Consider the following 17,954-nt stretch of genomic DNA (forward strand, 5'->3'; position numbering starts at 1 on the left):
ACCTTCGCCCCAGTCTGAGGTCCAGAGCGCTCTGGAGCAGGTTTTCATCAAGGATGTCTCTGTACATTGCTGCATTCATCTTTTCCTCGATCTTGACTAGTCTCCCAGTTCCTGCTGCTGAAAAACATCCCCACAGCATGATGCTGCAACCACTATGCTTCACTGTAGGGATGGTATTGGCCAGGTGATGAGCGGTGCCTGGTGTCCTCCAGGCATGACACTTGCCATTCAGGCCTAAGAGTTCAATCTTTGTTTCATCAGACCAGAGAATTTTGTTTCTCATTGTCAGAGTCCTTCAGGTGCCTTTTGGCAAACTCCCGGCGGGCTGTCATCTGCCTTTTACTGAGGAGTCGCTTCCGTCTTGGTTTGGTCACCTCCCTGACTAATGCCCTTCTCCCCCGATCGCTCAGTTTGGCCAGACGGCCAGCTCTAGGAAGAGTCCTGGTGGTTCCAAACTTCTTCCATTTACGGATGATGGAGGCCACTGTGCTCATTGGGACCTTCAATGCTGCAGAAATTTTTCTGTACCCTTCCCCAGATCTGTGACTCGATACAATCCTGTCTCGAAGGTCTACAGACAATTCCTTGGACTTCATGTCTTGGTTTGTGCTCTGACATGCACTGTTAACTGTGGGACCTTTTTATATAGACAGGTGTGTGCCTTTCCAAATCATGTCCAATCAACTGAATTTACTACAGGTCGACTCCAATCAAGTTGTAGGAACATCTCAAGTATGATCAGCAGAAACAGGATGCACCTGAGCTCAATTTTGAGTGTCATGGCAAAGGCTGTGAATACTTATGTACATGTAAATTTGCAAAGATTTCAAACAAACTTCTTTCACGTTTGTCATTATGGGGTATTGTTTGTAGAATTCGAGGAAAATAATGAATTTAATCCATTTTGGAATAAGGCTGTAACATAACAAAATGTGGAAAAAGTGAAGCGCTGTGATTACTTTCCAGATGCACTGTATTCATTTTGGCCAGAACATTTTTCTGAATTAAAAAGAAAAAACAAAAAAAAGGGAAAAAACAATTATCGACTCCCCTACTGATTTTATGCTGTTGAAATGTGAATCATCTAAGACAAGGTACTGTGTGAAACTGTCAAACTAATCTAGTCAAAACTATCATTACCATGAGAGCAGCAAGCAAAAGGTGTCCTCACGTACTAATCATACCGCTGAAATACTCTTCAGCCTCTCTTCATCCTCACTGCGTTGCTCCTCGTGTCTTTTCGAACGGAGAATCTGTCGACCTTGCTGACGTGCTGCTCCCTCCCTCAGAGTTGTGACTCACCTGCTCTCTGATCTATTCCCAGTGAGGGGCTGATGATGGGCCTGGCTGCGTAAGAGGGGGGCAGGGCTCCCGCTGATGTGATTGGCACAACAAAGAGCATCGCTGGAAAACAGGCGACTAGGTGATTGTGACGACACACCGCCTGTGGCTGAGCAGCATCAGCTCTTGATATTCTCGGATCTGACTACAAACTAGTTGCTGACATCAGGGAGAGAGAGATGAGTGTAATACTCCTATCAAAGTATAATCTTGTAAAAGACATGTAAAATAATAATAATAATAATAATAATAATAATAATAATAATAAGAAGAAGAAGAACAACAAACAAAAAACAGGACATAGACCACCCGTATTGGATACTAAAAATATGCTCAACTCAAAGTTCAACAGAAAAGATCATCCAACAAAACAGCCTGTTTGGGACATATTTTATATAAATAATAATTAAAAAATATTCATTGGAAAAAACAAAACAAAAGAAAAAAACAAAAAACAAAACCTAAATGGAAATCAAAAATCCCGAACAGGTCAGCGGTGGATCTCAAGGCTTCAGTCTGTCAGTCTGACCACAAACCAAGCACTTTCCCTTTCTTTCAGCTCTGTACAGCATGCAGTTTTATATGTTGGTGGTAGTACTATCATAATTATTCTCATCATAGATTTAAATATAGAATTATTCATAACTTTAATCTTTTTTTTTCCTCTTTAATTTTTTACACATCACAATGTGTCTTAAAAACTGCCATTAGGGTTCTGTAAAAACAAAGGTAGTCAAAGAAACAGAAGGTGGCGTAGAGGGGGTGGATGGGTGGGGTACAGGGGGTGATGGTGCTTTTAATGTCCGGTGCAACACTTGGTCCTCCTAAGAGGATGACAGGATGGAGAGGGGAAATGACTAGATGACAGGAGTTGAAAGGAGCCAAAATATTGGAGAAAAAAAATACACCATCTTCACAGCCAGTGCTTCAGTCTCAGAGCAAAAAGAACATTTCATGCTGTCCTCCTCCTCCTCGTCACTCATACCGCATTTTTAAAAGACTCTGCAGGCCAGTGGTCCAAGGAGGTACGGGGGCATTAACGTCAGCAGGTTTCTCTCACAACTGTGAGGACTCTGGACACAGAAGGACGGGGACAGATCAACCTGAGAGGACAGAGACCGAGAACAGAATATAACAGACGTCTGGTTTTATTTTTTAGTTTATCTCTTCACATACCACGACCTACAAGTTATAACTGAGAAGTATCACATGATTATAACAAGACAGTACTAATTGGTGCTGTTAACACGGAAAGACTCATCTACAGAAAGAGACAGAGACAAACATCTCACAGCCCACTGTATCTCATCCAGGGTGAGTCATCGCCTGAACAAATTAATACACAGCATCTCCTCTGCAGTGCACCCATGACAAACAGCCTCACGCCGTGAGTGGTTTGTATGTGAGAGAGACTAAAAGAGCAAACTGTGGGTGGTAACTGGAAAGAGAGGACGACAACCTGTTAAATTGGTGTGTACGCTTGCAGCATCAATCTGCCCACTTCTTGGCCTGAATGACGGCCACTGACGAACCCCTGGAAGGATATAGATAAATCCTACTAGAGAATAGAAAAGTAACGCTCCAAGACTGGACCAGTCCAGATCTAGTTTTTGTGACTGTATAGGAAACCGCCCATGTGTTTGCCTGGGGAGTGGTGGTGAGTCAGAACACTGCTTGCTGAATATCAACACAGATTTTCTCTCCCCTCTCTGGTTTCCTCTTCCACTCCTCCTCCTGCCTGATACTCATCTTTTTGTCTCTGTTCTAACGCATTCTCATCTCATCCCTCGTATCTTATTATCTGTATCTGCTGCACCTGTTCTCCTTAGGTGCTTATCTTACTTTTATCCCTCCTTTCTTTCTACTGTATTAGAGGTGTCCTCTAAGCACTTCTGAAGCATAATTGAGGTAGAGCTTTAGTTACAATCTACACACCCACCAGGTGGGTTGTTGCCGAGGGAGGAAGGGGAGGGGGTCATTGCTGTTTGCAGGTGGAGAGCTTGCGGATCTTGCTGGCTGTGGAGACTCCTTTACGTGAGGGGTTGGATGAAGACGAGGACCTGCGCTCAGCTTTGGCCTTGCTGTTCAGTGACCCGCCCTCTGTCCCGTTCACACAAACTGGCTTGGCTAAAGCTGGACTGTGGTCAGCGTGCCCCTGATCCCGATCTTCTTCAGCCACTTGTCCTAAAAGACACACACGTTAGAATCAAGACAAAACCATCACACTTTCACACAAGTGGTGACTTGGCAGCTGCTTTATTGAGCAAGTGTGAGGTAATAGCATGAGCGTGCACACTGTGAGTGATAACATAGATGCAAAACTGTAAACACGAGGGGGCCTTTAAAAAGCTTATTTGTCAGGTCAGATAACCATGAGAAATAGTAACCTACAATAACAGGAAATCCGCTGAGTGAAAGACAGGCCCTAACCTTAATGTGACTGGTTCATTTCAAGTGCAGAGGTGTGTGTGTGTCTGCATGTGTAGCTGTAAAAAACTTTAAATGAGGTACCACACTGCAAAAACTAACACCTAGAAGAATATTAAGTGGTGAGATGTAGTTACTGCTTAAGAGAAACATCAGGTCAAACTGTTAATTTACTGTACACACTATTATTTCATTGATATGAAGCATCCTATGAGCGACAGTGCTCCGCATGTGTGGGAGTGAACCCTGGAAAACCATTCATACTCTCACACAAAAACCATTTCAACCAGACTATTTTTAGATCACTTCATTCACATTCTGCAGTTCCATTTGGTTTTTATGTGGGGCACCACTTCTAGATACCCGACACTGACTACTGCATTTATTATTACCGGCTGTTGCCTAGCAACAGATAAAAGGATCTGAATTCTGGGGGAAAATGATAAAAGAAGAGTTGAGCAACAAATTGAATGAAATATAAAAGATGCTGTAATTATCTATTCACCCCAAAGTCAGTCAACACTCGGGTAAGGTTTGTACACACAGTTCACTACTAGAAACATTTTCTACAACTATATCCCCGGTCTCATAATCATCTTAATAAGCTACCCTTAACTTGACAGTTCATGCACTATTACTTATTACTTATATTATTACATTGTATTATTATACCGTACATACTTATCAACTGGTAAATCCACTTTGTTCTTTCCACTTATTTTAATTTTATACTTATATCCACTTGGTATTATAGCGTATTATATTCTGATTTGCTTAGAACTTCTATTCCTGTGCGCACTGACGTGTTTGAGCAGCTGTAACAAAAGAGTTTCCCCTCGGGGATCAATAAAGTAAGTCTGATTCTGAACTAAATTAAAACAGGATTTGACATACAGTGTAGCCTGTTCCAGACCTCTGAATCTATGCCGACATTTCAGCAATGCTTAACAATTTCCAATAGGTAAACAGTTGAAACAGTCAACCAATCAGTGCTTAGTAGGCGGGTTTAAGAATGGGGACATCATCTTCCTACACAGCTATCTATCTACCTACCTACATTCATGAAAAATACAGACAGAAAAATTGCAACAAGAGTGGATGACATCGATGCAGTTGTACAAGTGGTTATAAGTCCATGTAGAGAAATATACCGCAGCTTCTGTGTCAACTGAAAATGATTTTGGCAGGATGGATATGTCACGCAATACTGATTTAACGTGAAACAAAACAACTCCCTCCTTCCAAAAGAAAATAGGCTAATGTGAACACAATGTCAGGCTGAATGAATGAAGTGAAATGAAATGGTAATTGAGTCTGATTATCAGGCTACATAAAGAGAGACATTTCTGGTAAGCCTTTATTTACCTCATTGTGTTGCAGTTTTAGTAAGTTGTGGAAAGGACAGTTTCATTTTGTGTAATGTCAGACTGAAAATAATGTAAGAGATAGGCCCTATACAAAAACAGGGCCTGATAGTGTTGAATTATGCTGGACATTTTTAAAGATGTATTTAATCATCACTTTATTCCTGTCTTTGGAAGTCTGATTACACAGAATCCAGTTGTTTTCCCTACATTTTTCCAACCACTAAAACAACAGAGCATGAGCATTACTGGGGGAAAGACCACCGAAATTAAAGTCAATATAAACTGAACAATTCCTGTTGCTGCTTTTCCAGTGAAGAGCACCGAGTATGGTTTTAAAGGCGTTTGGTCACAGGCCACAGCTTAGCGTGGGTTAGTTAGAGGTTGACGTAAGTCTACATTTTTAACCACATTTTTGACACAAGGAAGTGATTTGGTGTACAATTGCAGTAGTTGTTTGGGCACATTAATCTATACAGCAATGTCTTTCTGTAACGCATTTCGAGAAAATATGGTTCGGTGTCGTTATACAAGAAGAGGAAGTAGCTAACAATGAGACAAGAGACAGCTACTGATCTTCTCAAAGTCAAACAGAAAGAATAGAGGACTAACCAAAATAACACAAAACACATTTACTAATCACTGACTGCTCGCACAATATCAGAAAAAATAAAGAAATACAAGCATATTTAAATCTAGCTCGAGTTCAACTGTAATAATTGTCTGAGCTCACACTGACCTGGCACTGTGAAGTCCTGAGTGTATATGATCTCATCCTCTCCATCGTAGAGCTCGTCATCATCTTCCTCCGTGTAGCCGTGCAGATCCTCCAGGTAGGGTACCACTGTCATACTCCGCCAAGGATCCCTGCTCTCTGCGCTGGCAGGGATGGGTACAGGGGGGTCAGACGGAGGGTGTTTCTTACGCACCCAGCTGGAAGGGACAGGCAGGGAGAAAATGGACGTGTAACTGACAGATCAGCTTTTAACTACGTTTTCTAACACTCAAATATTTTAGTTATTTTAAAACCTGCACATAATTCATTTAACTGCATTTGATAATTCTAGCTGTTGCTCAGTAGGATATTTCCTGATAGTAGAAGGCAGACATTCATCACGGGATAGATGATAAATGCTATATACTAAATCACACTCACTTGTGTTGCCTTATGTTCTGTATGGAAAACCTCTTTGCAGGGTCGTACTCAAGCATTCCTGAAAAACAAACATTATAAAAGGGTCAATTGAATCACAACAATCCTGAAACATTTCTCCACTTACATCTCTTTCTGTTAAGTGTTTAACATAAATTGGTGGGAGGCCACAGCAGTGAGGGGTGAGCTAACGGCAGACAGCAGATAAACTCATTCAAGAAACATTAATTAATGCAAGTCGTAATCTCATTCATCACTGTGTGCCAAGGCATCCTGCAAAGCTTAAGGAGTCAACGAGGTACAGTAAGGAAAAATCAATATGAGTAGCAGAACAGCTGTACCAATGTAATGAAGATTTTGTCCTTTAATTATCATAATGTGAGCTGAATCTGTGAGAAAAGCTGAATGTCAGTGTGATAAGGCAGCAGTGCTGCAGTGCCTATCCAGACCTAATAATGTAATTGTCTCCCAGCAGGCAGAGAGGGGCAGCATGCAGAGTGCTGATAGTAGTGCTGTGACTGCTGAAGGACACCTTTTGTGGCACTGGGCTTATTTTAGACCATGTAATTATGGACTGACTATCTCTTAGGTGCTGCGTCATCACACACAGACGTCACACACTCACACAAAATGGGGGATGGAGGCCCGACGAGTTATAACAGCACCAGAATGTGGCATTTTTTCCCCTCTATTCATGGTTGAACATTCAGTTCACCGTGTCACTGTTCAAAATGCCTCCATGTAACACCAAGTAATTTAAAATACAGAAGTAAAATAACAAGATAAGATGGATAACAAGCATCCAGCTTCATTGAAGGGTTTCATTAGATGGTGCTAACCTTCCCATGCTTTTTGGATTTTACAGTCATTCATTATACGTTTCACTATAAAAGACTCTTGACTCTTGTTTGTTTTTACAAGTGGCAGACGCATCGCAGCATTCCACCCGGGGAAAGCAATGCCTGAATATGAAGTGTTTAGTATTCTGCTGCTGGCTCCAGATCAATGGAAACTACGTCAACAGCTGGAGGGAGTTCTACAGTTTGGAGGAAGCCTCGCATGCGGGGAAGTTAGAGTAACTTTCAATGTCACAGCACCACCTGCTGGACATACACAGAAAAGATCACAGTCTCTCAGTGCTCTCACTACATACCTGACAAGTTCTGAGCAGAAGTTTTTACTTCCAACCGACTTCCTTTTCTGTAATGCTGCACAAACTTGCATTTTGTAAATCTAGAAAAACCACTAAGAGCAAACCTTTTCACTACTGTGTTAAAGTGAATGCATGACATTGCTTGACAACGCATGATAAAGTTGTCTACTGTCATGGCAAAAATACAGTCAGTGGCTTAATCCTACACTGACCTATGAATCAGCCACTACGGCATCAGTATGTAACCACGCCAACACCTTGATAAGAAAGTATAATTTGGCCTTAAGGTTAAAACATTTAGCTCTACACCACACTCACCTCGCAGCAGGTCTGACAGGAGGGGTCCACACTCCTCGGGAATAGTGTAGTCTCCCTTTCCAATGTTCTCAAATAGCTTATAGATGTTGTCCCCCTCAAACGGATACAGACTCGTTGTAATGTTGTATCTGAATGGATGGAAGTAGGAGTCAACAAATACTGTAAGTGTATCATAACCTGGGACACTGTTGCACATATCTAATGTTTTATATATATGAATTCAGATAGACCTTTCTGGTGTTATCTTGGACTGTTCTTGCAAAACCAGGCAACATACTGTGGCACTTAACCACAGCTGTTAACCACAGCTCGGGCTTCTAACAGTATAACATGCCTACATACACAATTACTTGTCAATCCTCTGTGTATCTTGTAGGCAGTGTGTCCATTCATTCCCCTAAATCCTACACTTGCTTTATACAGACTGACCAAGACTCTTTTTGAGGACCTTAGAGGTGGACAAAAGAGTGTAAATGTATACACAGGCACGCCAATGTATGTCAAGTACATAGAGAGATGACTGCAAATCAGTGAGGTGGTCTCTAAGGTGTCTTTGAGCATGACACTGAATCTCTATTAACTTCAGGGCTGCTGCTCTGCTCTATGAGCTAAGAAAAAAGGACAAGCAAGAGCATTTTCTATGACAATTAAGTACTACAAGCAACTAATATCTAATTTTGTCAGATATTAATAAAACAACTTCTTCTGTCATGAAATTTTAAGCATTTTCTGACTTGTGGGAACTTGGGTAACCTGAGGCTCTGACTACTCACAGTGTTACTCCAGCAGACCAAATGTCCACTTTAAACCCTGAAAAGGTGTCCAGTCCATTGGCAATCTCTGGAGGCTGGAAGGCCGGAGAGCCCTGACTGGTGCGACATGTGTCATCCTCTGCAAATGGGTGAAGGGCCTGAAAAATATAGAGTGAATAAGATTAGTATAAGATTAGTAGAATTTGTGTTTCTCTGTATCTATAACCAAAATTATTCATTATGTAATAATTGGATAATTTGTTATTTCCTTTTTAAGCAACACCATCTACATTAAAACCACAACTGTGATTAAATCCACCCCAGCCACATAATAGAGGAAACACTTTAACTCCAAATGAAATACAAAATCTACTGTAATGTGTGTAGATTTATCCACTTAAGTGGACATTTATTTAAAAGTACGATACACTGACCGTTTCTACACAAAGAATTTCAGTCTAGTGAAGCGTAAAAGCATACCTATCGACAATACTTTTCTACTGACTGTGTTTTTGTGTATATTTGAGCTGGCTGTGTCCATAAAATGATAACTTTACATAGCTTACATATTTCAAACTACCGCTACCAGCAGGATGTATGGAAATGAAAAAAAAAAAAGAAGAGGAATTTGTATGTAGATGTTTGATTTGCTGAAATCTGGTAGTTATGTAAAAACAATTCATAGGCCCCTGGATGGTAAACAACATTATGCTGCAGCCCGAGCTCACCTCTGCTACTCCCAGGTCGGAGATTTTAAGTGCCCCGTCTGTGGTCAGGAGCAGATTCCCTGGTTTAATGTCTTTGTGAACTATTCCCTGGCTGTGCAAATATTCAAGGCCATCTAAGAGTTGGCAAAAGTACCTGAAAAGAAAGAAAGAAACAGAGGGGGTGATGGATACAATTAAAAGAGGAGTGGAAGTGTTCCACACAATAACATGTAAAAAAAAAATCAATTGGCATATCAAACAATTTATCACTGTGGTCAGATAAACCTTCATCACTTAGTACTTCATCTTCAGTGGCTTTCCAGCAGTGACCACACATTCACACAATCTGTGGTTATTGTAACAGTAGAGGCCCTGCAGATTTGGATCTAAACTTAGGCCTGGGGCAATGACTGCAGAAAGGCTCAAACTAAATATAGCAGAGAGACTGACAGAAAGGGGGAGAGAGGGAGCGGAGAGGGGAGAGGGACAGAAAAACAGAGACTTACCCGTGAGCTTGAAATACTGGAAACCTTTTTTCTGGGACGCTGTCCAGCATTTCTTGCATCCCACAAACGCAATACTCCATCACCATATACGTAAGTCAGGAGTCAAGGGGATTTGCCAAAACAAACAAATAGATCCTTTAATAAAGTGAGCCAATTATAAAGCTAATAACTAACAAATAGAAACATTTAGGCAAAGAAATAACCCTCACAAACAGTAACATTTACTGTCTAAAATCATTAAATATCAAAAATAGACTCATATGCACATTAATTTAACAACGTAAGGATATATTTTCTGTTTCTCTTCATTGTAGAGCACATCCACCAACTGAATCACGTTCTTGTGTTGGAGTCTTCTTAGCAGCTGAATCTCCCTATAGATGGACACAAGAACAAAAAACATGCAAAAGATAAATTAAGCAAATATTCATGAGAGGGAGTGCTACAAAATTTAGTACTGGACCTTGTCTGTTGTGAAAGTAGGATAAAGGTCAGGTGCCATACATCAGCACAAAGGCATTAATATCTCACTGTACAGCACAAGCACAAGTGTATTATTGGTTTCATTTCTGGTATTTCTAATAAGCTGTTGAGCTGGGGCGATAATTGTTTGTAAATCAAATCCTTTAATGATTCAGTAGTTGCTTTTTTGTGATTCAGCAACCACAAACCAAATTTGTATGTCCATTAAATTAGAGTAGAAACAAATGTGAGACTCTTCTAAAAGGTGATTAATGGAAAACAGTATTGCAGGAATGATAGTGTAAGACTCGATATTGCCTGAGTGCAGCAGTCTCATAAAGACAGATAACCTGACAGTTCACTTCGCTACCCAAGGAGAAGAGGTTTAAATCACCAGCATGGCAAAACCCTGAGGAGACTCAACATTCATCAGAGAGCTGTGAGTAGGGACACTAATGAATTTGAATCTGGATAGGAAAGAGCACAAATTACAAACCACAGCCTTCCCTAGACATACAACCCACATCCACACAGAGGACATGCTGAGGTTTTGCCTAACAATTAGGGAATAGGGAATTAGGAATCTTGTGATTAGATTTAGATATTACCACTTGTCTCACTGCTACATTGTTCCCATTGCTGCATAAGACGTGTGTTTTAATTAGCAGAAGTTACATAAAAATGTTGACAGAAAAATCCACATGCTTCATATTGCAGTGGATGAAAAACACAAGTAACTCGTTCTCCCATATTAGTGCACAGCCCACTGAAGTAAGACCCTGAAAATTGTGGCCATGAAAGCTTGCATACTGTTTGAGTCAAGTTACTTCTTCCTTGGTAGATCATAAAATCCAAAATGATGGCGCTGGTTAAATTGATTTCCCTCCCCAGCTGTGACTGACATCATGATAGCCCTATGTGCTCGCAGCAGAGTTTTGTCTTTACCAGTTCATCAACATTGCATATTAAGTGTGGAGAATTCATAATGTTACCATTGTCACAGACAATGTTAATTTTTTTGGTCTTGTAGAAGATAAAAATCTTGATTCCCCTGCTGGAAATACTTGATTTAAATAACAGGTCAAATCTATAAAGGGAGCACACCTGTGCCAAAAAGAAATAAAACCCATGGTCCCTACAGTGCTGAGGCATCTACTGTCTTCTCTTTTCACCTCAACACAATCTCACAAAACACACTTTGGAGCTTTTCTGTCCCTTATCACCCTGCAGTTTATGAGCTGTGTCAGTCCTCTGCCTTATACACAATCTTACTACTGACAAATGGATATTCTAGCTTGCACACAGACACACACAAGCAGTTACTGCTGCATCACTGCACTGGTAAAGAGTCACAGCTGCCACATGCCTGCATAAAAACAGAAATGTAATTAAAATATGGTACAGCATAATGAATAGCCTCATTTTAAGATAGACATCATCTCTGTTATTCAGCTGAATAGCAAGGGCAAATGACATGTCTGAAATGTAGCAAACCAAGCTGCATTTGCATCACTGCTGTTTCCATAAAACAAATGATAAAATGGAGGCAGTGCTGCCTCTAAGGCACAGTGACTGCTGCAGTCCATCTGCAGTGTCTTGAGTTCAAATGTGTGCCGATGGACCTTGTGTGTTCAAGGCCTGCAGACTGCAGAGCTAAAAGGATTTGAGCACTCAGCGATATGGCAGCTATTCTGGCACAGAGCGGCAATCTGCCACTACACAAAATCTGCATCTACACCGTGCTGGTCCAGAGTCTGTGTGTCTAGTTTAGGGTGTGTGTGTGTGTGTGTCCATGTGCGCTCCTGTCATTCCAAACAAGGGCAGAACATTCTTGAGGTGTTGCCGTAGGAACAGGAGTGGCATTGCTCAATCACTGCCAGTATGAGCATGCTCATCCCCATGGCAACCCTGTAAAAGCAGGTAGTGTTTGGCAGACAGGAATGCTAAACAGAGGTAGAATGGGGACTGGGGGCTACTATGGCATCCACACACAGACAGGCCATTACAGGCTCAAGGATCCAGCTTCCTCAGGCTGGAAAACACAAGGCCTCCACCAAGTGAGAAAGATGTAGGGGGAAAAAAGCAGACAAATTAATTTTCACACATCAAGGAACACTGCTGTGATCTTATTAACAAAGTGACACAACCATGTAGTCTACCACTGCATCTTTGTCCTAAAAATATAAATATAACCAGGATAAAAAACTAAACACACCTTTGAAAAGAAGAAAAGCATGAACAGGGCTACAAACTAACCACCCTGTCACCCAGGGGAAGATAAAAATCATTTATGGCGTGAGACATATTTGGGACCACTTCAGGATGATACATCAAAAATGGTATGAGGTACTATTATATGGCAAAAAGAAGGCAAGAAAAGGTAGGAGTGGGACAAGTTTTTAAATTGAAATAGCTTTCCATCTGCAGTACAATGCCTGGTATTCACCCTCTTAAAAATCGTTTATTTTGTATTCATATTTTTTTACTCCAGGACTTTAACATACAGTTGTTTTTAAGTAATTTCTGTGTAGCTTTGGGTTTATGTTTGGAGTCGATGTATTGCTGTAAAATAAACCTTCTCTGCAGTTGCACTTCTCTTGCACATGGCAGTAGATTTTCCTCCAGAATTTCTCTCTCTGTTTCGCTATTTTCATTTTACCCTCTACCTTCATGTTTGGCAAATACTAACCAAGCTATCATATGAGATTTTTCAGTTGCAGTATGCGCAGTGTCTACCATCTCAGCCATGGCACCCTGCAGCACCGCTCAGAGCCGTCATAATTCTCTTAATGACCTTCTCGCAAGCACTTTTTTATGTCTGACCTTGAGTCTTGAGTCTGATATTGAGTCTTGGAAATGTTCTTGTATGCTTCTCCTTATTGGTACTTTTACATAACATTACAGATGTGCATGAAATATTCTTTTGTCTTCATGATGTACTTTTTGCCAGGAGATCGATACCAGTGGTTGGGCTTAAAACCACGAGTGACACTTTGATTACACGCATCTCTGGTCAACTTCTTATGTGATGATTTAAGTGAGTCGTTGTAAAGGGGGTGAATACTTACTAATTATTTTAGTGGTTTTGAAAAGACGTAGAAAAATAAAACAAAGTCCAAGTGAGATGAATATTTTTATAGGAACTGTAAGAAGGTGGCCAATTTGTTTTAGGCTTCAAGTCCATTTTCCCCCCACCAACTTCAGCACATAATAAAAGGTTGTTTGGGCTGCTAGTGCTCTCCAAACGCTTTTGAGTGCAAGGCAGTGCTATGGCTGAAGGGATCCAGTGTACAGAATTGCAACTGCTGCTGCTGTCAAGCTGCTGACAGGCTGATTTCAGTCCCAACTAACTGTAGACTGAGCACTGGAAATGCTTAACTTAAAGTTGTCTATCTTAGATTGATTAATACAATATTCTGGGATAGATTTCAGTAAAGTTAGTCTGGATACCTGATAAATACAAGCTACTAAGATCCCAACAAAATGATTCTTACTGAGCTGTCACCTCAGGCTTTTCATTGTTCTTCTGCTGGAGTTTTGACTGCGGCCTAAAAACACACCATCTTGCAGCTCTTCTTTCTGTCTGTATGAACTCATCTTGACAGTTTTCTAAAGCTTCCTCTATAATTAGCACAGGCCTGCAGCGAAAGGCTGAAGTAATATTTAATAGACTACTGTGTGATTAAAACTTCTGATACTCATCAGAACATGCGGATGCAGGAAAAATGTTTTGAATATATAGACATGACAGCCAAATCGCAGAGGCATTAAGACAGAGAAGAGAGTCAGGAAGATATAGAAAGACAAAGTCGAACATTGTTGATAGAATAATTCCCAAAAGCTTTCATTTATACTAGATATTTAATAAGACAACACCCTGATTGTGATATGTATCACTTGCCATGTATCTAAGAAAAAGATTTGTTTCTGTGATGTACCTAACAATGTAATTTTTGAGGTAGAACAAATGATCAAGGAAGTGATACATTTCTTTGCAATGTGTTAAGATACACTGGAACCAAACATTACCGTTTTTATAAAATGTATAAATTACGGCGTTTGCATGGTAATTTTATAGTTTCACTGACCACCTTGCTGTGTTAACCAAGTTTATCTTATTCCTTCACCTCAATTACAGCAATCATATTTCTTGTCTATGTGAGGTTTACAAAACTGGGTTACTGCAAAAAGTTGGCAATAACCCATTTACTTTAAGTACATGTAAATTCACTGTATGAAGCAGAGGTCAATCCTTCTATTCCCCCTATTCACCGTTCTGATTTTTACAGTCCTGCTCTTTGTCAGATTATGACTGCTGTACATTTAAATGGTGACACAGCCGTACGTTTGCGTGTGTAAAGACTGAGACTGTGTACATTGTGACATAAGTTTCATACCTACCCTTTCAGTACTTAGCCATACAAATCATTATCTCATTTGTATGAATAGATATTGAACCTCAACACTTTTGAGTACTGTCCAAATGGCATCTGCTGCAATGAGTGTTGAAAGCTGTCCGGTTCTAAATATTGGTACCGAATGTTTGATTTTCTTCACTTCTTAAGATATTCTCTGATTTAAAGTCATCATTTTGCAAAGTTTTTGAAACACAAGCTATAAGAGCTTTTTGTTGCCCACCAGTGACTGAAGTTCTCACCTTGATGCAGTGATGCTGAAGTGTATTTAGGGTGTTCTGAGTGCACACTGTTGGGTGTGGTTACAGGTGATACAGCGCACACTTCTGACCAGAGAATAAATGCTGTGTAAAGTTATTTGCGTTTAATGCTGATGCATTTGACAAGTTTGGCTTATTTTGTTAAATAAGAAAAAAAAGGTTTTCATAGAAAGTATTATTAAGTATTATTTTGGTATTTAAACTGAAACTAAGGTATCGTGGCTGCTTTTCCTGAACACAGAAACGTCATCTCAGAATAAGAAAAGACAACAAACATCCTTTCAGTTTCAACTATTTCAAGTGAAACATTTGAATTGCAGGTTGAAATGCACGTTTACAGGGAGTGCACAGGGAGTGACGGTTAATAAGAGAGTGGGGCACGCATGAACGGCCATTCTCCTTGTGGCACAGTCATAGGAAACCCAGTTGACTGTTTTATGATTCATTACATTTTCAGTGGGGTGATTCAAATTAATTAACTCATATTAAGATCAAGCATTACAGTCAAGCTAATGCTACTATATCTCAGGATAACTGACTATCCCTAACTGAAAAAAGACCTGGCATCTTAGCAGGCATAAATCAGAGTGTACAGGTGAGAAGTCAGTGACACTGGTGTTATGACTTAAACCAGAGTCAGAGTGCAGAGAAAAGAGTGAGATAAAGGGTCAAACAACAAAACACTCACTTTTTCACATTGGCTTCTCCATTGGGAATCCTCCTCAGCTTCTTCTTCTTCAGTATTTTGACAGCCCTGCGACAAAGTGTCTCAGAGTCCAGCATCTCTTTCACTTTGCCATAAGATCCCTCCCCTAGCAGATCCCCCATCAAGTACTTTCCTATCAGCTTCGCCCTCTTCCTCCGTGGCTGGTAGATCACCTCTGTCGAGTCAATGCGGTGAATGAAAGTATCCATCTCCATCAGTTCATTTTCATTTAAATAGTCAAGATGATGCAGCTCGCCGGTACTCATGACTGATGGCAGCCACAGTTTAAGCCTCCTGTGCAAAAATGTTCGCAAATAGCTATGACTGCTGGCGAGTAATCCACTGGTAACCTTTCAGCTCTGAACCGAATATTTGAATTCCACAAAATGGAATACAGATGAATTACAAAATACTGAACATGGGAGAGGGAGTAATCAGGCCTGAGAGTCGAGGGAGGAGGTGAGGGATCAATCCCAATTTGTAAACATTAGGGCTCTTTTTACTCAAGAGGTGCGAACAGAGGTGAAGAACCTGTTGGGTCCAGTGCCAAGTTAGTGCTTTATACTGTACATTTTGTACTACATCTGTGACAAGTGCCAGCTGAACAGAAATTAGAAAAATTGTGATTCTAAAATGTTATTCTTCTCTGCTTAACTCTAAATCGCCTGTATATGAATTTAATACCATACAGCCTTAGGTAGAGGCAACCAGTCCTGCTTCAAGGCCACGCAGCACAGCATTTCTGTCAAAGGTCCATGCTTCATAGCATAGTTTCCCTGGGACACATATGTGTGTAACGTTACAGCCGGACAGGACCGGATCCAAGCACAGATCCACAGCCAAATGCATGCAGCAGTATCAGCCCAATCTCTGGTATCAGCCTGGCTCCTGGAGGTCAGACTGAACCATCCAATGTTGTCCAACCGTCCTCAGGTGTCCTCCATGCCACCACGGTTCCTACTGCCTGGTGCCTGTAAACAAGGGTAATATAAACATGATTGAAAATACACAAATGGCTTTCGCTGGCTTCTGAACTAAGTTAGCCCTCTTTGGTAAACAATCTGTCCAGACATCAACACACATCGGTTAACCTTATTGGGTTTCCATTCTGCTGTGAGGCTCACTTCAGACACGAAGAGATTATAATTGATATAAGAACATATTTAGCACCGTACTTTAACTAAACAGAGTAGTATGTGAGTTACGATTGAGAGTGAAGTTGCTCAAATGAAATCAACATTTTTTTAAGTGTTAACTACTAGCTAGCTGGTAAGCTAACATAGCACGTCTGCTTGAATGAACTAGCTTGCCAACATGAACTCTCACTTTGTGGCTCCTCGATATGCACACCTTCAGCCACCATTGCAGGTTTTAATTCATAAGTCTGCTTTAAAACGGCGATAACTAATTTAATGTAGATGAGGACTTACGATGTACAACTGGGGAGGAAACCCGAAACGTCGTCACACAACTGTAGCTAACGATGGGTATGCAGCGCTAGCTAGCGTTAGCCAACTTCACCTCATTTGCCGGTGGAGCAGCGGTAATATAGGTGACGGGCATTGTTTTCTATAACAAAAGCAATACCAGCTCTAACATCCAAACCAGCCTCCGACACCGGAGAAACACCAGATACATCCAGCTAGCACAAGCTAGCCGTTCAGATTCCAATGGATATTGCTAGCTAGCTAGTTAACAAGCTAAGTAGTTAACTCCTGGTACCAGGTCATACCTAGATCCATATGATTCTTGTTTCCGTTGCAGGTTTTATTTCTTTTGCGTGTGTCCGTCTTGGTGAAGCAAATGTTTCCCTTGGGTCTAGCAAAATATCAGTTAATTTTCTGACTCTTCGTGTTACTCTTGCCACTCAGGTTGTCGCCATCTTGTTTACCTCCCCCCCAACTCGCGCTGACAGCCCATACGTTAATGCGTCAAATCAAGGTCCCCCCCCCCAAACAACAACACACGCGCGCGCGCACGCACACAGTGGAGGAACGAGTGTCATCCAGTGCTGACAATGAAGAGTTTAAGCAGTAACTCATTCAGCTTTTTAAATGTAATTAAGTAATCTGATTCCATTGATATTTATGGGAATTTACAATGGATATTCCCAGGAGGAGACACACCATAGCTCCTGACAACTGCAGTACTTCCTGAAGGTGTTTTTTATGAACACTGATCATAATCAGAACTAAATTAGGCAAAAATACATCTATTTGAGCTGGTCACATACTTTCCTTCCCTTTATGACCCTCACCCCATGTTCAACTGCAATGGCCCTAGTTCCACCTTGTCAAATGTGAGGATTTGCTGCTGTTCTTTGTCATATAAGATAGTTAATTGATTATTTTTAGATTCAGACAAAACAAGGGATTTGATTACATCACCTT

The 17,954-nt window shown here is 40.8% G+C and overlaps 1 protein-coding gene across 3 annotated transcripts; it reads right to left on the minus strand.

The window, feature by feature from the left end:
- Positions 1-1,716: 1,716 nt before the first annotated feature.
- Positions 1,717-17,484, minus strand: stk11 (serine/threonine kinase 11). Of its 3 annotated transcripts, none has more exons than XM_044218838.1 (11): positions 17,297-17,484; positions 15,547-16,535; positions 10,012-10,095; positions 9,722-9,811; positions 9,237-9,369; positions 8,530-8,666; positions 7,757-7,884; positions 6,289-6,346; positions 5,872-6,065; positions 3,277-3,525; positions 1,717-2,444 (listed from the first exon to the last, which is right to left on the minus strand). In XM_044218838.1, the coding sequence occupies exons 2-10, from the start codon at positions 15,828-15,830 to the stop codon at positions 3,317-3,319; spliced, it is 1,317 nt and encodes a 438-aa protein (XP_044074773.1). In that variant the 5' UTR covers positions 15,831-16,535; positions 17,297-17,484; the 3' UTR covers positions 1,717-2,444; positions 3,277-3,316. The 3 variants fall into 3 exon arrangements, with proteins under 3 accessions (XP_044074773.1, XP_044074772.1, XP_044074774.1); XM_044218837.1 differs by having other exon boundaries at positions 3,281-3,525; positions 17,297-17,483; XM_044218839.1 differs by lacking the exon at positions 17,297-17,484 and adding an exon at positions 16,995-17,142 and having other exon boundaries at positions 3,281-3,525.
- Positions 17,485-17,954: the final 470 nt, after the last annotated feature.

The sequence above is a fragment of the Siniperca chuatsi genome, linkage group LG13 (genome assembly GCF_020085105.1).
Source record: "Siniperca chuatsi isolate FFG_IHB_CAS linkage group LG13, ASM2008510v1, whole genome shotgun sequence".
NCBI classification, from domain to species: domain Eukaryota; kingdom Metazoa; phylum Chordata; class Actinopteri; order Centrarchiformes; family Sinipercidae; genus Siniperca; species Siniperca chuatsi.

Bases quoted from the DNA above. Each gene is read 5' to 3' on its own strand.
- stk11 (XM_044218838.1), bottom strand. From the start codon at position 15,830: ATGAGTACCGGCGAGCTGCATCATCTTGACTATTTAAATGAAAATGAA. The intron at 8,667-9,236 runs GTGAGCTCGGGC...TATATTTTTCAG, and splicing joins CCGACCTGGGAGTAGCAGAG to GCCCTTCACCCATTTGCAGA. The intron at 7,885-8,529 runs GTGAGTAGTCAG...CCATCCATTCAG, and splicing joins TGGTCTGCTGGAGTAACACT to ATACAACATTACAACGAGTC.